This window comes from Neolamprologus brichardi, chromosome 18, assembly GCF_056152115.1.
Source record: "Neolamprologus brichardi isolate AB-2024 chromosome 18, ASM5615211v1, whole genome shotgun sequence".
Lineage (NCBI taxonomy): Eukaryota > Metazoa > Chordata > Actinopteri > Cichliformes > Cichlidae > Neolamprologus > Neolamprologus brichardi.
Window position 1 is genome coordinate 3310057 of NC_142121.1, and position 23879 is coordinate 3333935.

The window sequence follows — 23879 nt, forward strand, 5'->3', positions numbered from 1 at the left end:
CCTCAGCTGCATCAGAGCGCCACTTCTCCCCAGGTTCACCAGAGGAAACACCACTGCACAAAATGCTTTTCCTCCCAGCTGCTGCTCTGTGCTGTCTGTGTTCAGGTGAGTGTTTCCAGCCAATCAGGAGCCAACAAAGTCAACCTGTAACAAACACTGTCACACTAACCTTCATCTATCTGTCTGTGTCTCTACAGCACTGGTTACCATGGCAGCAGAACAGCTGATTCAGGAGGATTTAACATTGACCAGGAGAGTTGGAGAAAGTGTCTCCTTCAGCTGTGGAGGGACTGAACAGTGTGATTATGATTATATATTCTGGCTCCAGAAGAAAGAAAATGAAACATTCAAATTAATTTTTGCTTTTCATAAAGATAACGGTAAAGCTCCACCTGTTTTCGAGAACAGTACTTTCGCAGGTGTAAATAAAGGGAAAGGCTGGGAGTTAGAGATTAAGGATATTAATTTAAATCATTCAGCCACCTACTACTGCGGCTGTTCTAAGGATGCTCCCCACAGTGAGAAATGATCCCTGCAGCCTGAACAAAAACCAACAGATGAACAGATGTCAAACAGTGTCTGTGACAGGAAGAGAGCAGTAAACCACAGCCCAGCTTCACATGTTTCACCTCCATCTCAGAGTCACAAACATACTGAGCTCAGGTTTTTATTTACTGAGATACTTGTAAATAAACAAAAGAGACAGTTTGTGGCCTTTTTGAAAAAGCAAAATGTTTCCTTTCATTGCACTAAATCCGCCCGTTTAAAAGTTTGTAATCACATATTTTTAGCTACTGATGCTGGTGACTGTGTTGTTCCTGTCCTTTTAAATTTGACAGCTACATTTGAAACAGTCAGTTATGCTATTTTAATCTCTCCTTTGGAGCAGTGGTGGGCATTGAAGGCACTGCACTGGAGTGGTTCACGTCCTACTTGGCGGAGCGAGATTTTGTGTCAGTCTCTGTGACCATGTATCATTCTGTGCTCCCCTCTTGTGTGGTGTCCCACTGGGCTCAGTTCTAAGCAGCCTCCTCTTTTGTTAGTATCTGCTACCTCTTGCTTTTATACTGAGAAAACAGGTCAATGCTGCAGACTGTCAGATCTATCCTGTACATCCATTAATCCAGTGTGTTGATGACATTAAAGCTTGGATGTCTCTTAACTTTTTAAAATTCAGTAACAAAAAGACTGAGGTGATGGTTTTTGGTAGCCCGACTGAGACCCCCAATCTGTATTTAGATACCTTGGCCCAGTATGTTAAGCCAACTGTCACAAACCTGGGGGTCAAAGTGGACTCTGAACTGAAGCTTGACAGTCAGATTAAGTAAAATCAAGCTTCTCTCAGCTCAGGCAGCTGCAAAATTAAAGCCAATTCTTTCACGGCAGCACTTTGAGACAGTGGTCCACACCTTTGTTAGCACTCGGCTGGATTACTGTAATGCACTTTACATTGGGGTCAGTGCATCATACGTTACTCATCTACAGAGGGTGAAAAATGCCACAGCTCATCTTTTAACTGGCACTCGAAAGTTTGAGCACATTTCCCCGTTTTAGCTTCACTTCACTGGCTGCCCATTTCTTCTAGGACTCATTTTAAAATTCTTTTATTTGCTTTTAAAGCTCTCCATGGTCTAGCCCCATCTTGTCTCTCTGAGCTGCTACAGCCTCATACACCCACCCGCTGTCTCAGGTCAGCTGATCAGCTGCTCCTGAAGATACCCAGGACCGAGCGATAACTTAGAGGAGATTAAGCTTTTGCTGTAGCAGCTCCAAAACTGTGGAGTGATCTGCCTTTAAAGATTAGGCAGGCCTCTTCTCTGCCTGTTTTTAAATCACTCCTGAAAGCCCCCCTCTTCACCCTGGCCTTTGACACCATGTGAGATGTTGGTTTTATTTTATGTTTATTTCTGTTGTTGTTTTAGTTGATTGTATGTTTTATTTATTTATTTATTTATTTATTCTTTGCGGTTTCATTTTATCTATTGTTCTTAACTTATTAACTGTGCAGCACTTTGGTCATGTGCTATTTTAAAGTGCTTTATAAATAAAGTTGTATTTGGATTTACTGCTGTCAGAAATGCAATTCTATTTATTTCTGTTTTGAACAGATTTTTCATCCTGTTTTAAGACAGAAACAAGAGGAACAGATGACATCAAACTTCCAAATGTAAACAAATGTATCCTCAGTCAACAGATTGTGTCAAGAAACTGAACTCAAATCCCAGAGTAAGTCAGTGCTGCTACTATCAGTCAATACTACTTCCAGATCGATAGAATCAACTTTTAGGATGCAGCACCTTTGCATCCCGATCAGAGTGGACTTTTCATTTTTCATCAGCTGGACAAAGATCTGTAGTTTATTCATGATGATAAAACTGAAAACAGTCAGTGGAACTGGCTCTTCAGTATCTACATGTTCATCTCCCTTTTTATGACTACAGCTCACCTTCAATAATCACTATGTTGGATAATGATGAACTACATACACTGCTCTGAGTTGTTCCATTTTCTACTTTATGTTTATTAGAATAGATATTTCCAGCTCTGACTTCTAATGTTCTTCTGAACAGGAACTCTAATAGTTGCACAGTTCACCCCCTATACCTAACTTATTTAGCTTATGTATCTAATCTGACTCTAATGTTTGACTCTAATCTAACATTTGATAAACAGATTAATGCAGTGATCAAGTTGAGTTTCTTCCATCTTCAGCTACTTGCTAAAGTGAAGCCATGTCCCTGTTTTAGAGACTTTGAGAGAGCTATCCACGTCTTCATGTCATCTCGCCTCAAATATTGTTATAGTCATCTGCAGCTGGTCCAAAATGCTGCAGCATCGTTACTAACTGGCACATGCAAGCAAGAACACACATCTCCCATACTGGCAACATTACACTGGCTGCCAGTTTAGTTTAGATTAAGATTTAATTATCTGTTTTTAAGGCGTTGCACGGGTTAGCACCCTCACACCTTTCTGATCTTTTAAATTGTACACTCCTACAAGATCACTGAGGTCTGTGGATCAAATGCTCCAGGCTGTCCCGAGGTCCAGATTAAAGCAGAGAGGAGATCGGGCCTTTGCTGTAACTGCTCCTAAACTGTGGAACAAACTGCCCCTTCACATCAGGACCTCCCCAACACTGGACACTTTTAAAACCCGTCTGAAAACACACTTTTACTCCATGACTTATAAATCAGAATGAGTTTGTATTACTGTTATTTATCTTATTTCTTACTCAAATCTTCTCATTTTATTATTCTTTTTCTTAACTTTTATCATGTCTCCCTATGTTTTTATTTCTTTTGATTACCTTAATTATTCAGCACCTTGGTCAAAATTTGTTGTTTCTGTTATTAAACAATCTCAGAACAGCTGTGAGCTGTTATCCATATGTTCTGAGATACTGTGCCATATACCATGTTACCCTGGGGAGGTTTGATGTACATTTGTATCTCTTTTTAACTTAAATATACTGGAAGGTAAATTAAAACTGTCATCATTAATCACTTCTCTTCAAAGTTAGTCTAGGATTACTCTAAGCAACATTTGTCAAATTTTCTGAGCTATGTATATTTACTAATGTGTGAGCCAGAAACACTGGCCTGTGTTACGAAATCAGTTTCACCCCGGTTCTTTTTATTCCTCGGGCATCCAGAGACGGCACCGGACTCAGTAGTCATTTTCGCAAAAACCTTTATTCATCTTCATTTAAGCATGCATCTTCTAGAAGGGAAGACGTCCAAAACCGAAACTGAAGACAAAACCATAACCAAAACACTGGAGCATGGGAAGCAGATCAAACAGTTCGAGAGGCCGACCCGGAGGTTGCCGGCACAAAAGTTCATAAGTCAAACGGTCGGGGGGCCGACCAGGTGGGTGACCCAGGTGACAGAGCTGGTGCGGAAAGCAACGGCGGCGACGACGTAGAAACAGTTCAGGGGACCAGCCGTGCGGACGGCAATGGCGACAGCTCTGGTCCGGGGGCCGGCCATGCGGAAGGCAGTGGTGTTGGAACAGATCCGGAGGCTGGCCACGCGGAAGGCAGTGGCGGCGGTGACGGAGCAAGTCCAGAGGCCGGCCACGCGGAAGGCAGTCGCGGCGGTGACGGAGCAAGTCCGGAGGCCGGCCACGCCAAAGGCTGTGGCGGCGGTGACGGTGCAAGTCCGGAGGCCGGCCACGCGGAAGGCAGTGGCGACGACGGCCTCGTTCAGTGGGCCACCCTTGATGGCGATGATGTCCAACCAAAGGCCTGGAAAGTGGCCGGCAATGTTGAGGAGAGGACCACGGAAAAGCCGGCCGTGCTAGGCGTGGATGAGATGGTGGCGTGGCAACCACAGGGCCAGACGAGGCAGAAGCTGAAACAAGCAAAGCTGAAGCAGAGGCTGGACCAGGCGACGGCGAAGCTGAAGCTGAATCTGAACCAGGCGACGGCGTGGATGAAGCTGAAGCTGGACCAGGCGAGAGCGAGGGCGAAGCTGAAGCTGGACCAGGCGAGAATGGAGCTGCAGGCGACGGCGTGGAAGCCAGAGACGGTGGCGCTGCAGGCGGCGGAGTGGAAGCCGGAGACGGTGGCGCTGCAGGCGGCGGAGTGGAAGCCGGAGACGGTGGCGCTGCAGGCGGCGGAGTGGAAGCCGGAGACGGTGGCGCTGCAGGTGGGGGTGAAGCTGCTGCTGCAGGCAGCGGTGTGGATGAAGCTGCTGCTGCAGGCAACGGTGTGGATGAAGCTGCTGCTGCAGGCAACGGTGTGGAGGTTGCAGGTGGTGGAGATGGTGGTGGCTGAACGGTCTCACCAGAACCGTCAGCAGACATGAGGACGTGCTTGCTGGGTCCTCCCGGACCCCCAGCTGACAAGGCAAGAGGCTGGACGGGCTCCTCGGGCCCTCCAGCTGACGAGACAGGAGGCTGAAGCGGCTCCTCGGGCCCTCCAGCGGACGAGACAGGAGGCTGGATGGGCTCCTCTGGCCCTCCAGCGGAGACAGGAGGCTGAAGCGGCTCCTCGGGCCCTCCAGCGGACGAGACAGGAAACTGAAGCGGCTCCTCGGGCCCTCCAGCGGACGAGACAGGAGGCTGAAGCGGCTCCTCGGGCCATCCAGCTGACGAGACAGGAGGCTGGACGGGCTCTCCAGAACCCCCAGCGAATGAGGCAGGTGGCGGCGTGGGAGCCGCGGAGTGCTGTATAGACTCATCAGAGCGTCCAGCAGGAGCTGATGTAGAGCCAGAGGGTATAGGGACCCCTGGCTGAATGTGTATAGGACCAGGTGAGTGAGTGTGTAGCTGACTAAGGGAATGAATCGCTACAGGAGACACCGGGAGCTGAGCTACTTGATGCTGTCCTGAAATATGAACTGGTGGGAGAGCTGATGTCTGAGGTGCAGTTTGTAGTGGCAGTTGTGGTGAAGCTGGCGATTGAGTGAATGCCTGAGGAGCAGGAGTCTTAACCGGGGACAGCCGGGCAGCCAAGCGGGCTTCTGGCTGGGCAGCCAAGCGGGCTTCTGGCTGGGCAGCCAAGCGGGCTTCTGGCTGGGCAGCCAAGCGGGCTTCTGGCTGGGCAGCCAAGCGGGCTTCTGGCTGGGCAGCCAAGCGGGCTTCTGGCTGGGCAGCCAAGCGGGCTTCTGGCTGGGCAGCCAAGCGGGCTTCTGGCTGGGCAGCCAAGCGGGCTTCTGGCTGGGCAGCCAAGCGGGCTTCTGGCTGGGCAGCCGTTGAAATCTCCCAGTTCTTTGAATCTTTGGGCTGAAGGAAGGACAATACTCGGTGTATAAATGCTCAATCAACAATCCTTTATTTCCATACAATTTTCACACAATGAGCATAAACAACCATCCGGATGGGGAGAGATGCATGAGAGGGTCACAGCAAGTCTCAAAATGGTGATGTGTTACACAGCTTTTTATACTTTCCACTGGCCCCCACCTGGTCGTAAACCTAAACATTCACAGTCCCTTATCTGTCATGGCGCCTAAGTTATGACCTCGGGCTCCCTGTCTTTCTACCTCCTACAAGAGTGGGGGCACAGAATGTGGTCCGTTTCTTCTTATTATCGGCACAAGGTCTTTTACACACAACATTCTCAGAAAATGATTTAAGCAGTCTGACATGACAAGAAAACAGTGTAAAACATTCACAGCAGATATATACACACTTTCTCACAGTAATCTCTGTGAGCAACACAAGCCCATGAATAACACACCCCTAGTAGATTCACAAACATAGAAAGTGGCATTTACAAGTTAAATCATCACGCAACCTCGAATGTTGCTGTCATCTTTCTGCTCCTGTAAAAAGAAACATAAATTCATCCACCCTTTTGTCCTGTCTAGGTGGAGGTAAAGTTTGAGTCGTGGTCAAGTCTTGTCAGCTTCTACCAGTCAGTCAGTTTGTTTTTATTTCCATTCATTCCTTCATTCATCCATTCTCTCTTTCTTTGCTGATAGTGGAAACCATCGCCGCATTTGATTTCCACCCTCAGCAAAATGACGTCATTTCAAAAAGAAAAAGAAGAACTTTAGGTCGGATTACCCCGCTGAATCCTTTTTAGGCAGGGACTCTCATTTTCTAGTTGTCCCAAATAAGTGGCTTTCTCCAGAGCCCATTATAATGTGGAGAAACTCACTTGCAACAATTTTCTCGACGACGTGTAGCGCTTTTAATTCCTGACGTGCAGATCTGCTTAAAGAAAAGAAATTCACAAACAAAAATCAGTGCACTGTTCAAAAAATAAAAATTAAATGAAAAATAAAAGATAAAACTGAAAAACAAAAGTAAATAAAAATACAGAAGCCCGGTCTTAGGACTTGTCACAGAATATTCTTTCTTTCTCTTATAGGTGAGAAAACACCAAATCTAAAACTTGGTTCCCCATACTTCAGAAACAAAAACAAAACAAAAACAAAAAATCTGCTAGTTTCACTCTTTTAAACTCTGGCAGCAGGATTCTGTTCACCCCTGCTATCATGTTCCCCAAAATAATACTGATTAAGTCATCTATGTATCATTTCTCAACCCACTCAATAAACCAGACAGGATGATGGTAACAGTATTACCTACTTAAAATTGTTTTTGATCCTAATGAGCTTCATTACGTGTGTGTGTGTGTGTGTTTATGTTAGTCGGGTTAATACATTTTCTATTTCTATGTATCCTTTTAGGTACCTTCCCCCTTTTTTCTGAAACAAGGAATTAATTTTTTTCACTCCAAATTTTGTTTCAGAAACATCTAAATGAAAAACTCTGACATAGTCAGGCACAGCTAAACCCCAAATGCTTGCAGGTTACCATCGGCAACCACACTGTGTGTTGTTAACCCCTTCTGCAAATACCCTCTTTTGATGTGTGCCACTTTGTGTATGATTTTGTGTTATCTCTAGTGCATATCATGTGCATGTGTGGTGTCACTTTCCATTTTTCTAACAGTACTCTTGCATACCTCAGTGCTTGTCTTCCTCCCCCTTTTGTGGTGGTCTGGACACTGTCAATCCTCCACTTCCAGGCAGTCGTTTGTCTCCCTGGATTCCTTAACCCAATTTGATTCCCCAAACTAAAACAGCAGCCTCAGTCCTCTTCTGCTCCTTTCTCTCCATTCTTCTCTCCCACTTTTCTGTCCAATGGCAGTCAGTTCTTTTCAGCTTTGTCCCGTGTATCTCTTTGTCCCACTGTCTCTTTCATTGCCATCTCGCTCCAAACATGGAAAATGTCAAACTCAGACAGTCTTCTCAAAAGTCCTTCACACACAGTGAGGTCGCAGCTTGCTGGAAACGCATCTCCATCCATCCAATCTAGATGGTGGATCTTCTCTTTCTGATGCCGTTTGCCCATAGTGCTGCTGGACCGCTCATAACTCTGGTATTGTCTCTTGGACTGCTGTCCACTGTTGATGTTCATGCTCGTGCTTTCTGGAACTGCACTCTGTGTCTTCAGGGAGAGATTAGCTTCCTTGGAGCTTGCTTGTTCAGGATGAGGACGGGAAGCTGCAAAACAATTCAGCCAAAAATTCTGGCTGGGTGTTTCTATTTTATTTTACTAATGATTTTAACCTATAATTTTCTTCCGACTGCTGCCCGTGGAGAATTGATCCAGGTCCGTTCCCCACCTGTAAACGACAGACTGAGAGACTTTCATTATTCACTGTGACTGCAGATGTTTTCATCACTCCTAAAGCAACACATCTCTACTTATTTTGTTTTGACCTCTACTGACTTCAAACCCCAAAAATGAAATTTTTATTTGATCTTAACCGCAAACACAAAAAATCTTCTTGATGTTGTTATTAATTCTTTTCATCCACAACACTCCAAATTTTGTTTTTGTTTTGTGTCCAGCAGGGGAAGAAGGTGACCTGTAGTGTCACTGCTTCCCCCAGTTGGAGACAATTTCCCACTCACACTTCCACACTTTTATTTTCTTTGTTTTCATCATTTTCTTTTTTACCTCATTGTTTTACACCCACACATTAACCTGTTAACTCACTCCTCCAACCTCATTTTCCTTTCACCCCAACAGCTCTCATACAGTCAGTAATCAAATTCTCCATTCATCCTTGAATATTTGATCACCTTTAAATGTCACTATTAGTTTGATCAATTTATTTATCATTACTTTAACGCTAATCCACTTTTAATTTGCATTATTTACTTTAGTTCATTTTCTCCTATTTGATCACTATGATTTCTTGACTATTATTATTTCACAGAAAATCAACTAATCTACTTTGTCTCCCTATTTGTCATCAAGGAATTCACACACACACACTCGCGGGCTGGTCACTCGCCCCCACCTTTTCTTTCTCTCTCACACACACGCACATTTTACTCTTCGTTCGTTCCGCCTGTGAACCCGCCCCTCGAGGCTGGCTCACACACACTTCATACTTCTCGCAGTCCCATACAAACTTTCTGCGAGACACTTCTGCTGATTCAGGACAACGCCCTAATCAAAACAAAGAGCGGGTGCCTTCCACTCTTATACACCTCAACCTAACTATGACAATTAGGCTCACGATCTTCAGATCGCGCCACATTTGCCTCACGATTTATTCAAACTGCACCACGGACTGGATACCGCAGTTTCTCTTCCCCATAAAAATAAAACCAAATTAAACCCCCCAATTGACTTCACAGTTTGCAACAATTCGCGACACGGCCTCCTGCCGCAATTTCTACACACCACAAACACACACTTTTAGACACAACTTCTTTTTGTTACTTTAATTGACTCCCGTACTTCAGACGAGACGCCGACTCTAACGGCGCTTTCACACACACTACACCGTCCTATCTTTCTCTCTCTCCTTTTTTTTTTTTTTTTTTTTTTTTTCACACCACAGAGTAATACACCCAATTTAGCCCGTCTATCTCTATGTGGCTCCAAATGCCCTCTTTATTTAATTTAACACTCGTCAGGGGACAGGCAAACAACAATTTCAACCACTGAAACGAGGAATTCAACCTTTTTCAACCTTTTTAACCTTATTTAACCTTATTCTCTTACTATTCTTAGAACTCAACCTTTGTTCGCAAAATGTCTTGTTCTATGTTCTAATCCAGAATAAAATGTAAACCCGTGATTACACAAACGTTTTCAATATTATTCTGTGGCTATGCGGGAGTCCTCAGTCCCCAAGTCACCACCTCAGCAAACCAGACGCCGCTGGACCTGACTGCGCGTCCACAGGCAGGGGGGTTGCCAACACCATGAGCAAAACCAATTTCCACAGGTCCACTAGGCATCAACCTTTGATCCTAAAATGTGTCTTTGCACTAATGTCCTCCCATTCACACATCAACCGTCACTGTCACCATGTTCATATTTCACACAGAAACACAGCAAGCGCGTCTCATCAGCAGTAATACACAGAAACACAGCAAGCGCGTCTCATCAGCAGAAACACACACAGAAACCTCTGAGCTCACCTTTGAAAATGCAAGCGCACCATAAGCCAGACTCTATTTCACCTCTATTTCAGATACTACACTTTGGCCGCTTTTAGAAAGTTTTTCCACATTTCTTGCACAGAAGCCAGTCATAGACAAAATTAATTATGTAGGGTAAAAGTGGGCTGCACCCTAGTCTCAACGTAGAATATTATTAGTATCTTGCTAGAGCCAGTTCCTATAACACTCTGGAATTCTAGTCTCAACGTAGAATATTATTAGTATCTTGCTAGAAAGTTCCTCTAACACTTGAATTCAGCCTCAACTTATGCTGTTAGTATCTTGCGCCGAAAACCAGACACCGACAATTTAATGTGAAAATACGTGTAACCCAGCGAACAGATTAATTTGGAAAGCCCAATATGCACATTTGGTATTCATAATACAACAGGCTGTGCTTACCTTTTTGATGTTTGAGCCGGCTCTCCGTTCGCTCTGTCGCACGATCTCACCACAGGCCAAATCTGCCCCTCCTCAGCACACCAAAAGATCCAGGTCACCAGCACCAAGTTGTTGAAATCTCCCAGTTCTTTGAATCTTTGGGCTGAAGGAAGGACAATACTCGGTGTATAAATGCTCAATCAACAATCCTTTATTTCCATACAATTTTCACACAATGAGCATAAACAACCATCCGGATGGGGAGAGATGCATGAGAGGGTCACAGCAAGTCTCAAAATGGTGATGTGTTACACAGCTTTTTATACTTTCCACTGGCCCCCACCTGGTCGTAAACCTAAACATTCACAGTCCCTTATCTGTCATGGCGCCCAAGTTATGACCTCGGGCTCCCTGTCTTTCTACCTCCTACAAGAGTGGGGGCACAGAATGTGGTCTGTTTCTTCTTATTATCGGCACAAGGTCTTTTGCACACAACATTCTCAGAAAATGATTTAAGCAGTCTGACAAGAAAACAGTGTAAAACTTTCACAGCAGATAAATGGCGGCGCCCACCTGTCTAACAGAACCCAAAGATATACTGGAACATTTGTCTAACATACTACAAAAATATACTGCGAAGATGGTCATGTTCTTTAACCTAATCTCACACAGCCAAGCGGGCTTCTGGCTGGGCAGCCAAGCGGGCTTCTGGCTGGGCAGCCAAGCGGGCTTCTGGCTGGGCAGCCAAGCGGGCTTCTGGCTGGGCAGCCAAGCGGGCTTCTGGCTGGGCAGCCAAGCGGGCTTCTGGCTGGGCAGCCAAGCGGGCTTCTGGCTGGGCAGCCAAGCGGGCTTCTGGCTGGGCAGCCAAGCGGGCTTCTGGCTGGGCAGCCAAGCGGGCTTCTGGCTGGGCAGCCAAGCGGGCTTCTGGCTGGGCAGCCAAGCGGGCTTCTGGCTGGGCAGCCAAGCGGGCTTCTGGCTGGGCAGCCAAGCGGGCTTCTGGCTGGGCAGCCAAGCGCGCTTCTGGCTGGGCAGCCAAGCGCGCTTCTGGCTGGGCAGCCAAGCGCGCTTCTGGCTGGGCAGCCAAGCGCGCTTCTGGCTGGGCAGCCAAGCGCGCTTCTGGCTGGGCAGCCAAGCGCGCTTCTGGCTGGGCAGCCAAGCGCACTACCTCAGTGGAGCTTTTAAATGACTCGGGAAATGCTGGCTCTTTAGCCTCTAGCGGTCCGGAGTCTGCTGAGGGAGGGCACTCAGACTCTGCGGAGGCCCTGAAGAATGTTTCGATATCTGCAACCACTTGAGGTCTTTAAATGAGTGTCAGTAGTCCAAGAAACAAAACATTTGGGTGCACACTGAACAGTCTCTTAAGGTGGCAGTTCAGAGAATAAAACAGTCTTAATGTTCTCAGAGCTTAGGTTAATTGTCTCTGGGGTGGAAGCCGCAGCTTTAGCTGATTCAGGGATAGCTGATACGGGGTTAACAGGCTCAGATGGAGCAGAAGAAATATAGTCCTTTTTATTGTTATGCCCAGAAAGAGTGCGGGAAGAACTGTCGTGGTTACTCACAGCTGCTGATTTCTCTGGGGAGGGGCTGGAGTGCGGCTGTAGCGAGGAATGGTGATGGCGCCGGTGCCGCTTCCTCCTGGAAGTGGGAGTACAGACTGCAGAGGAGAACGGCAATGGCGGAGAGGCAGACTCCTCATCTTGACCATATGGCCGCAAGGAAAGAGGCTGGCGAGCGATAGCCGGAGCAGACCGGAGTCGGTAGTTCACTCTGTGGCCACGGCAAGGGGTTGATATCCTGCCGCGGCGATCGCTGTGGTGTCGCAGAAAGCTCCATGTTCGGCTGCTGCTGTGTTGCAGGGAGCTCACACTGCTTCGCGGCGAGCTTCGTCTGCTGCTGCTGTTGGTGCGGAGGCCTCGGAGTGGAGTACTGCGAACGAGCAAAGACTGCTAGCTCCCGAGCCTGAAGAACCTCCTGGGCTTCGTGCAGCTCGTCCATTAAGCTCTTAATTCCCTTAAGTTGGCGAATGTGGATTTCCCTCGAGGATTGTTCCGATAGCGTTTAATCCGATCGCCATTGCCTTAGTATCCTTCGTGTGGGAAATTCGCTTTATGAGGCCCATGATGCGGGCGAGATCGCTCTCCCGAGATGAGCCTGCTGGGTCCAGGTTATGGTCGCGTCATTCTGTCATGGTTGGCTGTGTGGCAGGCAGGCAGGAGTGGTGGACCCAAAATGCAGGACTCTTAGGAAACAAGGTTTCAACTGAAAATGCAGCTTTATTGCTGGAACAAAACTTCAACATAAAATAAAACTCACAAAAGCAAACAAAACTCTAAACTGAGGTGGAGGAGGACTGGAAATCATGAACACACAGCAAGTTGAGGGTACGACGTGACAGGGAGCACAGGAAAACACAGGGCTTAAATACACAGGGGAGTAATTAGGAAATGGACAACAGGAGGGAGACACAGCTGGGAGAAATTAGGCTAACGAGACAGGAGAAAGGTAAAACACATTGACATGAGACATGAACTTTCAGAATAAAACAGGAAACAGACACAGAGAAGCATGGACAGACAGAGGGAACACAGGCAGGCATGAAACAAACACACTAACACATAGCAAACCTAAACAAAAGACAAGGCAGAATAAACAAGAATATAGAAGAAGATAAAGAAACACAAAACACCGAGTCCTCAGACTCAGGACCATGACATTACACATGTTCTTAGTTATGATTATTACACCTATCACAGAGAGCTTCTGTCTGGTAAAAGGCCAGAAGCGCTAACGGGCGGCGTCAGGCTGAGTGCGTTGGAGGTCGACATACACACACACACACACACACACACACACACACACACACACACACACACAAACAACAGTTAGGCTCATGTTTAGGCTAGCAGTTCGAATAACAGTTTGCAAATGCCTGTAGCTGCAAAATTATGTCTGTGAAAGGGACAGTCTGCTCCAGGAGATAAGTGAGAGTCGGCACCTGGCCTCAAGACGGAGAGAAGGCTCTTTCCATATATGTCAAAAGTCGTCAATATTATTGTATGTGCTTTGTATGTGTTCTGACGCATGAGGGGGTGTCATAAACCAAACCCTGATGGTATAAAACAACCGTTTGTGTATTATTGGGCGGAGATCGATGTTGTCGGTGGGCAGTGTTCATCTCCCCACGCGTGTGTTCATTAAAATCATTGTTTGACTGAAGCTCTTCTGGACCATTATTGTTTTTGTGCTCACCCTCAATATCTGAACCCGCAACAACGTGAGTGAGTGTGCATGTAGGTGTGGGTGCGTCGTAACAGTCAAAGCACTGTGTGTGTCTCTGTGTCCGTGACTTCCTGCCGGTCATAAAAGTAATCTCCTCTCTCCCCAGCTACACCAAATTCTTCTACACAACATAGAAAACAGAGTTAACATATTACAAACACTAAGACCCCCACTCTGCATCCACTGGGCCATTGCCCTCTTGTTGTCTTACATTTACAGATAAGGCGGAGAGTCTCCTGCAAACCTACTTCTAAGTTATAACAATTATGAGTTTTTATTAAAGGTACAAGCATCAGCATCAGCAACCCCCACCTGTAGCTTCCTGTCTTCTTTTATGACAGCAGAACCCCAGTGTCCATAGATTCCTTTCCCTCTAAACAATTACACACTCTCAGGCTACAGCTAAGCCAAACTAAAACACAGAAAAATCCTTCCCTGTTCCTCTCATCTACTGCTGGACCCTCTTATCTAAGCAAATTTAACACATTGTATTCTAATAATTGTTTTCTTGTACTCACACCTGTCACTGTTATTAACAGCAATTTTATCCCTGTGGCGCAACATTAAAATTTCCCAATTCCTTACTAGTCCATTCATTCTACTCATCATTCCCCGGATGTTAGCTAACTGTGTCTCTGCCTCAACTTTTGCAATAAAGTTTTTGGAAATACTGTTTGCGCTCACTTCTAATGAATTAGCTTCAATACTATTCTCAATCCACCGAGATACAATCTTCCCTGGCCCTGAAACCATTGGAAATATTTCTTCTGCTGTCTGTATGATTACTGCCACCAGCTCTTTGTTACAAACCTACACCTTAAAAATAATTTATAAATCAATAAATTAATAAATATTAAAGAACAATCAAGTGTAGCAGTATGGCAAAGCTGTAGTGATCCACTTGGGAAAATAAATCTTAAGTACAACTGTGTGTGTAACCAAAGTGTGTTTAAAATGTCAAGTTCAGCTCTTGGAGGTCTTCAGCTGCTCATGTTGCAGATCCACTGTGAGCTGAAATTCCAATGAAGAAAAATCAAAGTGATGTTTCAGATTAGTCGATGAGCTCATTAGTTAATAACTGTGTAAGATGGTGTTATGGTCCCCTGATCCTCTGCTGCCTACCCACCATCTATCTTTCCTCCCTCTGCTTTCTATCTTTGTCTCTCTGTGAGTGTGGCATTTGTGGTGTGTGTGATGTTTGGCAGTTCTGCTGGTTCCTGCTCCTCCTCGGCTGGAGCACCTGCAGTAACTGATAATCAGTCCAGCACATCAGTTTGGAAGAATTTGACTCCATTTTTGACACAGAGCATCTTTTACTTTTTCAAGAAGCTCCATCAAGCTGCACAAAACAGAGTAAACTGTGCAGGACATAACAATATATCAGAGACTCATCACATCACTCGCTGGATTCACTGGATTATTTTTCTCTCAACATTATTTGGAACAAAGAAAACAAACTTGACTGGTTTGTGTCATTGTGGTGCTGCATGGCCCACTTTCTCCTGAGATTCAGTTCACAGACACATGTTCTGATAGTTTTCTTCAGAATTTGCTGCTATAATTCAAAATTGATTGTGTGATTAATGATGGTGAGCCAGATGGGCCAAACCATGATACTATCAGCAGATGTTTCATTGTAGTGGTGGCATCATTGATGGGATAAATGGACTGGTGCTTATATAGTGATTTTCTATTTTCATGTGGACTAAAGTAGTGGACTGACCAACAGACTGACATTAACATCAGAGCCGTGCTGCTAGTGTGGCTAAAAGAAAAGAGAAGAAGAGACAGTCATGTTGATATGAACATTAGAGAAACACATCATGGAGCTGAAATATGATCCTGCTTCCTCATTTGGACTCATTCACCTCAGCTGACACGTTCAACAGCAGACAGGTTTTTGTAGCAGTCTTTCTCACTGTGGAGATTATAACTACTACTACATCTTTGGCTCTGGAACTAAACTGTCTGTAACAGGTAAGAACAAACATTTATTTTCCTTCAGTTGTTTTATTGTAGAAGCTGAAAATGTGTTTAAAGTCAGTTTCTGCTGCTTCAGGCTTTACATGTTAGTTTTTCATCATTAGTAGAGAATTCATCTGCAGCCATTGTTACAGAAGAAAAGCTCAATAATCTCTGAAAACATGTTGAAATCTCACTGAACAACTAAAGTTATTCTTTATTTCTGCAAATATTAGTGATGTTACAAATATTTAGGATTTGATCCTCTCAGTGATTCTGCTGGTTTTTAACACAAGATCATATTTGATGTTAAAATTAAATTAATATAGATTAACAACAAATATGGTTTCAGGAAATATTTGCTTTATGTTGAGGAACAAATATTTTTTAATAGTCAAACATTCATGTAGCTGCTTCAAAAAGGTAAATAAAAGTATAAAAACAGATACTGGTTAGAAATCTCAGAAATGATATGACAGATAAATTTAGGATGAATTTGACATCGTTAAACTCTGATATTTATTTCTGAGATGAAGTCGTGTGTGTGGATTTGTACGTGACAATAAAAAGTTAATAATACTTAAATTTTCCAAAATACTTTTCAATACAAATTTTTATTAAATATACTTTGTCAAATAATTTGTATTTTATGACTAAAATATCATGAAGTATATCTCATATTATTGAAAACGCTTTATTCAACATTTCAGTTTTAGTGTTTTAAAATAGTTGCTACAGTTTTTTATTTGAAAAAAAAAACATAAATTAAAATAATCACTGCATTACTTTTCATATTTTTACACAAAAATATTTAAGAATAAATTAGTCTGAAAGACAAATATGGTCTTTATGGTAAAATATATCAAAGACAAGAAGAATGGAAATTTTATCTGCTGAACTGAATTTTGTGAAATGATATTTAATTTTATTAATAGTACAAAACAATATGAAAAAAGATGAATTTATTTTTGGGCAGAAGAGGATCTCTGTTAGAACTCGTGTCTGAGGACTAATAAGAAAAATACATTTTCACTTGTATAAAGACAAATATTTTAAAATTGGACTGAACTAAATTTTTACTTAAAACAATAACAAACAAACACATGATGAATTAAACTGAATTTAATTTGACTTTTAAAATCATGCTGAGTGTTCCTCATGTGAGCCATGATGACATGAGGTGATGACTGTGTTTGATATGAAGCTGAATCCAGTGTATGTAGTGAACTTTGTGCTGTATTGATGAGTAGTTTAGTGATCAGAGTCCATGTAGTTTCCAGGATCAGACTGAATGCAGTGCAGTGCTGGAAGCTGCTGCTGACTGTGTGAATGTGTGTCTGTGCTGCTTGTTGCTGCTGTCAAACTTCAGATGAGCAGGTAGTGAAGCCCGTGGTGAGCGTGTACCCAGCAGCATCCAGAGCCCACCTGGAGGGGAACAGCTCCCTGCTGTGTGTGGCCTCAGCCATGTTTCCTCCTCTGGTCCAGTTCTCCTGGAAAAGACAGAAGAAGAACGGCGGAGAAGCGGAGGAGCTGCCCCCTGCTGAGGGAGAGCAGCTGGAGCTCAGAGAGTCGGGACACAGCGCCTCCATCTTACTGATCCAGGAGCAGGACACCAACACATATAAATACAGCTGCTGGGTGAAGCACGAGGGGGGCACAGTGGAGGCCCAAACACAACAAGGTAATGAAGGCTTGGTGACTGTGTTGAGCAGTGATTCAGCTTCATGTGGAGATGCTGTCAAAGAGAGCAGAGCAGCAGAGGACTGACATTTCTCACTGCAGCTCCAAACATTTGACTCCTTTTCTGTTTCAGAGCTTCCAGCTCCAGCAGCCTCCTGTCCTCCAGAGAGAGAGCCAGCAGACCTGCCAGCTCTGCAGCCAGCTGACTGTAAGATCACCTGCTGCCTCTCTGCATGGACAGCTCCAATGTCCAATGAGGGAGCTGGAACAAGTTTAGGGTCTTAAAGTTGCACTAATTGATCAAATCTTCATCCAACAAGCTCTGATAAAGCCACTGTACACTAGCTGCTCAGCACCAAACAGCAGACAGACCATAATATGTCAGAGATCAGTTTGTTAGCTGCTTGTGGAGTTCTTCTGCCCCCAAGTGGACACAAACACTACATCAATTCATCCACTTGAAGAAGAAGCTGTGACTGTTTCTATTTGGACTTTTTCTCCTTGATCTGAGAGGAATAACCCGACTGTCTGTCTGTCTCTTTGTGTCTGTCTGTCCTTCAGTGTCCTTCCAGTCTCAGTGCAGGGTGAAGCTGCTCTGCCTGCTGTACACAGTGCTGATAGTGAAGAGTCTGGTGTACTGCTGTGGACTCTCTCTGCTGATGATGCTCACAAACAAGGGAGCGTCCACCAACTGCACACATGCTGACTGACTGTTTCCTGCTCGCCTTTTCTCACCATCAGATCTCATCAATTCATCTCATTCATCACTTTGATCAGTGTTCACAAATGTTAGTTATGATGTGTTGTGCTTATTTTGCCTTTTTCTTCAACAGTTAGAAGATCATCTGAAATAAATCCATCTTTACATGTATTGTTGCTCTGAGTTAGAATTCTTTTTGTACTTATTGTGACTTTTATTGTAGTAACAAAAATCATCAGGAATATTTTTATCACAAGTTTTCAGTTTGATTTGTTTTTGTTTGATTTTCAAATGTCAAACAGTGTAGTTGTGTTTGTGTGAATAATAAAGATTTCAAGATGAAGAGTTTGATTCTACTTTCATTGTGTGATGAACAACAAGCCGTGTGAGTGAAGCACAAACTGACTGTATCCAAACTTCCTGCAGCAGACGGGCTGTGTGGCTTTCTGCTCTGCAGCCTCCACACCGTTAGCTGTGGCTTTTCACTTTAATAACACAATGACAGTTACAAGCATGAACTCTGCTTCAAGAATGATTCCAGGAAGCATCTGTGTTCTTCACCTGTGAGAGAAACAGCTCAAATCCTCAACTCAGAGCTGACAAATGAACTTTCATGGACTCAAAGGAGAGACCATGAAGCCCCTGCAGTCTGCTCAGCTCCCATTTTATTAGCTGAGCTGAGTTTTTCATTCTGGATATCACACACGTAAGAACAGATCAAGTCTGAACAGCAAATGTTGGAGAATCATTTTGAAGTGTTGCTAAATGTCCTTATTATTACAAAAACTACTGAATGATTCAGAAAATCGTTTCCAACAAGCAGAAATATGCAAACAAAGTAGAAACAAGGCAACATGAGTCATTCAGATGCAGATAACATATTGTCCTTATTTTGAAGAACACAGTCATGAAATCTTTCTGTGTGTCATTCATTGAGTTGAAGTGCCTAATAGAAGAGGAAAAGCAGAAATAATCAATGATAGCTGAGACATTGAGAACATGGCTGTATGCCTGCTATCATAACAGGAAACAAAGCACACAAACAGCAAACAGACAATAATGTGCTCGCAGGTTTGTGTTGTGTCATTTTTGACATTTAATGAAGTCCCAAAAATGTGTGCGACTCATTAAAGGAGTCTGTACGTGTCAGTCAGTGCTCTGTATTCATGTGTTCACCTCATTAAAGTCACTGAGACACTTTTCTCCTCCAAACTTACAGCACAGCTTCATATTTCACTGACTGATTCTTTGATTACATCCATTAAGGGTCACACAGTGAAATTAGTGCAAACTTACAAATGTGTTGCAACAATTTTGGCCTCCAAACTGAACTTTGAGACAAACAGTGAAGCTGTGAGCAAAAAGAGGCTCCAGTGTGTGTCATGGTGGAGGAAACTGTTGTATTCCCACATTAAAAACATGCTGATCTTATTGGATTTTTCCCTCAAAGTCTTTTTCCTCCTTTTTCTCTTCATCCAAATGTTCTAGCAGGCTGACTGTGAGTCCCTGTTTAAGCTGTACAGCAGAAAGTAACAGCAGTCAGCGGCCTCCACTTGACTTCATGACTTCAACCCCTCGCACAGTCACTTTCACTTTCTTCCTTCTGTCTTTTAGTCCTAAAATGTAGAACAACACCAGATCAAAAGATTTGTGTCCTTCACTCACATCTTCAAATGAGACCTTCCATATCAGAGATGATACAAAGGCAACATTTGTCTTATTTCTCTTTCATGAATCAAAAAGTACTTTTGTACTGTTGTGTAAATGTGTGTGTAAAGGTGGATGACTGCCTACTGCAAATGAAATCTAACCATGGCTACAAATAAATGAAGCTGACGTGAAACACAGCCCTGTTTTTATTACTGTTTATAGATATTAGAATTGATGATCATCATTTGAATGATTCTTAAAAAGGCTTTAATGAATCCTTCAGTCTGAAACCAACTTGGAACAAAACACATTAGAAGATGTGGGAAAGAAGCACAGTGTGCACATATTTTAAACACACAACAGAACCACATGTGTTTGTTTCAAAGAAGATTTTTACTCTAAATGTTGTTATATATGATTTTGTTTTTTTAACTGCTTTGTGTGCAATTTATGAACTTTTAAAATATTGAACCATATTATTATTTTTATTTTTCTATTTATTTATAGTTTCGTTATATTTAGTTTGTATATTTAGTGTTTTCATCACAGCTGTTAAACAACAGATAGCAGTGTGTGTTACTAAATTCACAGCAACATGAATGTTTCTGAGTGTTTGTGCATCATGTGACCCAGATTTTTGGATCTGCTGTCAGATTGAAATGAAGACGATGAAACCACAGCAGCTTCAGCTGAGCTGTCAATCAGCAGCAGCAGTCTTATCTGTGGGCCGCAGGGGCTGATGGGAGCTTTGAGGACCTGTTAGAAACCACGTGGCCCTCGTCTGATCTCGCAGCTCGTCCTTGTTTGGCCTCAGCTGCATCAGAGCGCCACTTCTCCCCAGGTTCACCAGAGGAAACACCACTGCACAAAATGCTTTTCCTCCCAGCTGCTGCTCTGTGCTGTCTGTGTTCAGGTGAGTGTTTCCAGCCAATCAGGAGCCAACAAAGTCAACCTGTAACAAACACTGTCACACTAACCTTCATCTATCTGTCTGTGTCTCTACAGCACTGGTTACCATGGCAGCAGAACAGCTGATTCAGGAGGATTTAACATTGACCAGGAGAGTTGGAGAAAGTGTCTCCTTCAGCTGTGGAGGGACTGAAAAGTGTGATGACAGCTATCGGTACTGGTACCAGAAGAAAGAAAAAGAAACATTTAGAATAATTCTGTATAGTTATAAGAGTGGTGGTAATTACAGAGTTTCCAAGCCTTACAATCATCCTCAGCAAGATGATTTCATAGTTGAGAATGAAGAAAACAGCTGTAAGTTGAAGATAGAGAAAGTTAAACTCGATCATTCAGCCACCTACTACTGCTCCTGTGATAAGTATGATCCCCACAGTGAGAAATGATCCCTGCAGCCTGAACAAAAACCAACAGATGAACAGATGTCAAACAGTGTCTGTGACAGGAAGAGAGCAGTAAACCACAGCCCAGCTTCACATGTTTCACCTCCATCTCAGAGTCACAAACATACTGAGCTCAGGGACGATTTTTATTTACTGCTGTCAGAAATTCAATTCTATTTATTTCTGTTTTGAACAGATTTTTCATCCTGTTTTAAGACAGAAACAAGAGGAACAGATGACATCAAACTTCCAAATGGAAACAAATGTATCCTCAGTCCCACAAAAACATTTATTCAAAGTTAAAGAAAAACAGATTGTGTCAAACTGAATCAAAGTCCATCCCTCATTCACAGTGTTAATGTTCTCTTCATGAAAACTCTTCCAGCAGCACTTGTTGTTTAACACCTTTCAGTACATTTAACCAGACACTTGGACTGATGTCAGGTCAGGATTTTGTCCTTCTAGCAGCGGCTCAACTAAACACACAGATTTAACAAAAACTGATCATGTAAAACACTCTCGCTGAGGTCAGGAGTTTGAACTCACATAACTTCACATTTCCTCAAATTGAATCTTAGTCATTTAATCACAGGAAGTTTCTGGGATTTTGTTCCAGTCCTCCTGACAGAAAAGCTGGAACTGAATCAGGTTTTTAGGACTCTTTGTTGAATTTTGCTTCTTTCCATAAATACATAATAAATAAACGTAACTTTGCTTTCTTTAAAGTGTATTTTTTGTCTTTTTGTTCACTTCCTCACTGATGACCTGATGTTTTCTGCACTACAACCACATTAGTGTTCTTCTTCATGCCACGTTGTGTAGTAAACTTATACCTTGTCCCTGTTTCAGCATCTTCAGAAGCTCCTTTGTTCTGGGACTGATTTGCACTTTTCAAAACAGAGTCTGTCCATTTACAGGAGACTGAACACACATTTATGATATGACGGCCGTTAGCCTGTTTGTTTTGTTTGTTTTTCTGATGTGCTGAGTTTATAATTCTGGTGTTTTTATTTAGTTTTGGTTCCTGTTTTGATTTTATTATTTCTTCTAGTGTTTCTGGTGTCCTCAGTGTTTCCTCCAAGGTTAGCTGCACAGAGATAACTACAAAGGAAAAAAACGTAGCACACTTCGCACACGGCTGCTCCAAGGATGGTGTGTAACATAGTTATTAGACCCTTCAGACTTACAGAGAATAGCAGCAACAGCCTTCACTGTTTTATAAGACACTAGTTCAGATCAGACAGACGAGCCACTCACTGTTGTCTCGTTGTGTTGTGAAAGGACAGCCTGTCACATCCTCCTCTCCTGTCCACTCCACAACCTGCCTGTTCAGAGAACCTGTAATATTATCACATGAACTATTACAGTGGAGCCTGAACCCACAGTGGGTGGAGCTCTACAGCCAGATGTGACCAGATGTGATGTTTACTTAGTGGCCCTCTGGCAACAACATATGCATCTCTTATATTTGCTCACAGTTTATAAAATGAAGTTCACTCATTTGAGTATGAAAACTATTTTTGTATTTCATTAGGAATGATGTGTGCTGCTCGTCATGATAATTGTTTTTAATCATAAAAGGTGATATTGTACAAGAGAGTAATGGAACAGGAGCGCTGAGGCTTCAGAACTTGTCTATGAAGCCTAAATTTTTAAGATTTCTTCAGCATTAAAGTGATCCAGTGACAGCTGCTAGTGTTTCCATGGCTACACAGCAAACAGTAACTGTTGAAGGTCAATTAAACTGAATTGTAAACAAATACAGTTTAAAACAGCGCTTATGTGTAACTGTCCATCAACGTGACCATTAAAACCCTTTTCCTCTGGCTCCGTCCTCCTAACAGTCGAAAGGCAGGTGATTAAACTCCAATCGCATTCAAACTAATGACTGTAGAAAACATGAACGACCGGACAGCTTCCCCCAAAAATGAAGTCAAAACATCTCTATCGCCCCCTGGTGTCTGGCTGCAGGTTTCCTTCCTCCTGAGTTTGACTCTATTTACTAGGGGTGCAACGATACTCGTATCGATATTGAACCGTTCGATACAGTGCTTTCGGTTCAGTACGCATATGTATCGAACAATACAAAATTTTAAATTTATTTTATCAACTTTTCTTCTGACGATGCTGTCTGTGTTGAGCACTCAGTGGATCTGCGTTCGACTACTCCGCCTAGGCTTCACTGTCGAGTGCAGATCCACTGAGCGCAGCGCAAGCTAGCAAGACAGAAGCTAAGCTCGTTGCAACATGGCAAATTGAACCTCCCCCACCTTCATTCAGATCTGGCCTTTGGAATTATTTTGGTTTTCATGTGACGTATGACCCTGAAGGTAAGCGCGTCATGGACTAAAGTAAAACAGTACGTCAGATGTGCCACGACATGCTCAATTACATGGGTGGGAGCTAGCGTGTTAGCGCAGTTAGCTCGTTAACTGTTGGCCGTCCAGCCCCACGCACGGGGCGATCCGCGGTAGCTCGTTAACGGAGATTTGCCGTGTTGTGGCTTTAACGTCATTTCAGATTTACGCTGACAGCACTAGTGGGAACACAACGAATCGAATGACTGCACATTTACTCGGACAGCATCCTAGTGCAAAGACAAGTGGAAGCAGACAAAAACAACAAGCACGCATGCTACAAACTTTAGCTGAGTCATTTAGACAGCCGTTAGCACATGATTCTCCTTATGGGGACCTGATATGTTTGATATGCTGCTGAGAATATAGCCCAGAAGAAGCGTATAGTATAGCTTTTATTTTGGAAAGAGACATTTCTCTGTAATAAACTCTCTTTTCCAAAGATGAGGGATTTCTCCATCAGATAGATTTATTTTTTTATTACTTTGTTGTTTCAGCAACATTAAATTTAAAAACTGTACTTTTGAGTTAAAATATATATTTATAATTTTAATAAATGACAAATTAAAAAAGCATGAACATTTTTTTTGTATCG

General features: G+C 43.3%; 1 protein-coding gene across 1 annotated transcript; it reads left to right on the forward strand.

The window, feature by feature from the left end:
* Positions 1-62: 62 nt before the first annotated feature.
* LOC148097317 (immunoglobulin lambda-1 light chain-like) lies at positions 63-17938 on the forward strand. The gene is made up of 6 exons (XM_087832286.1): positions 63-105; positions 198-518; positions 15513-15563; positions 16918-17229; positions 17362-17436; positions 17790-17938. Exons 1-6 carry the CDS (start codon positions 63-65, stop codon positions 17936-17938), a joined length of 951 nt encoding a protein of 316 aa, XP_087688412.1.
* Positions 17939-23879: the final 5941 nt, after the last annotated feature.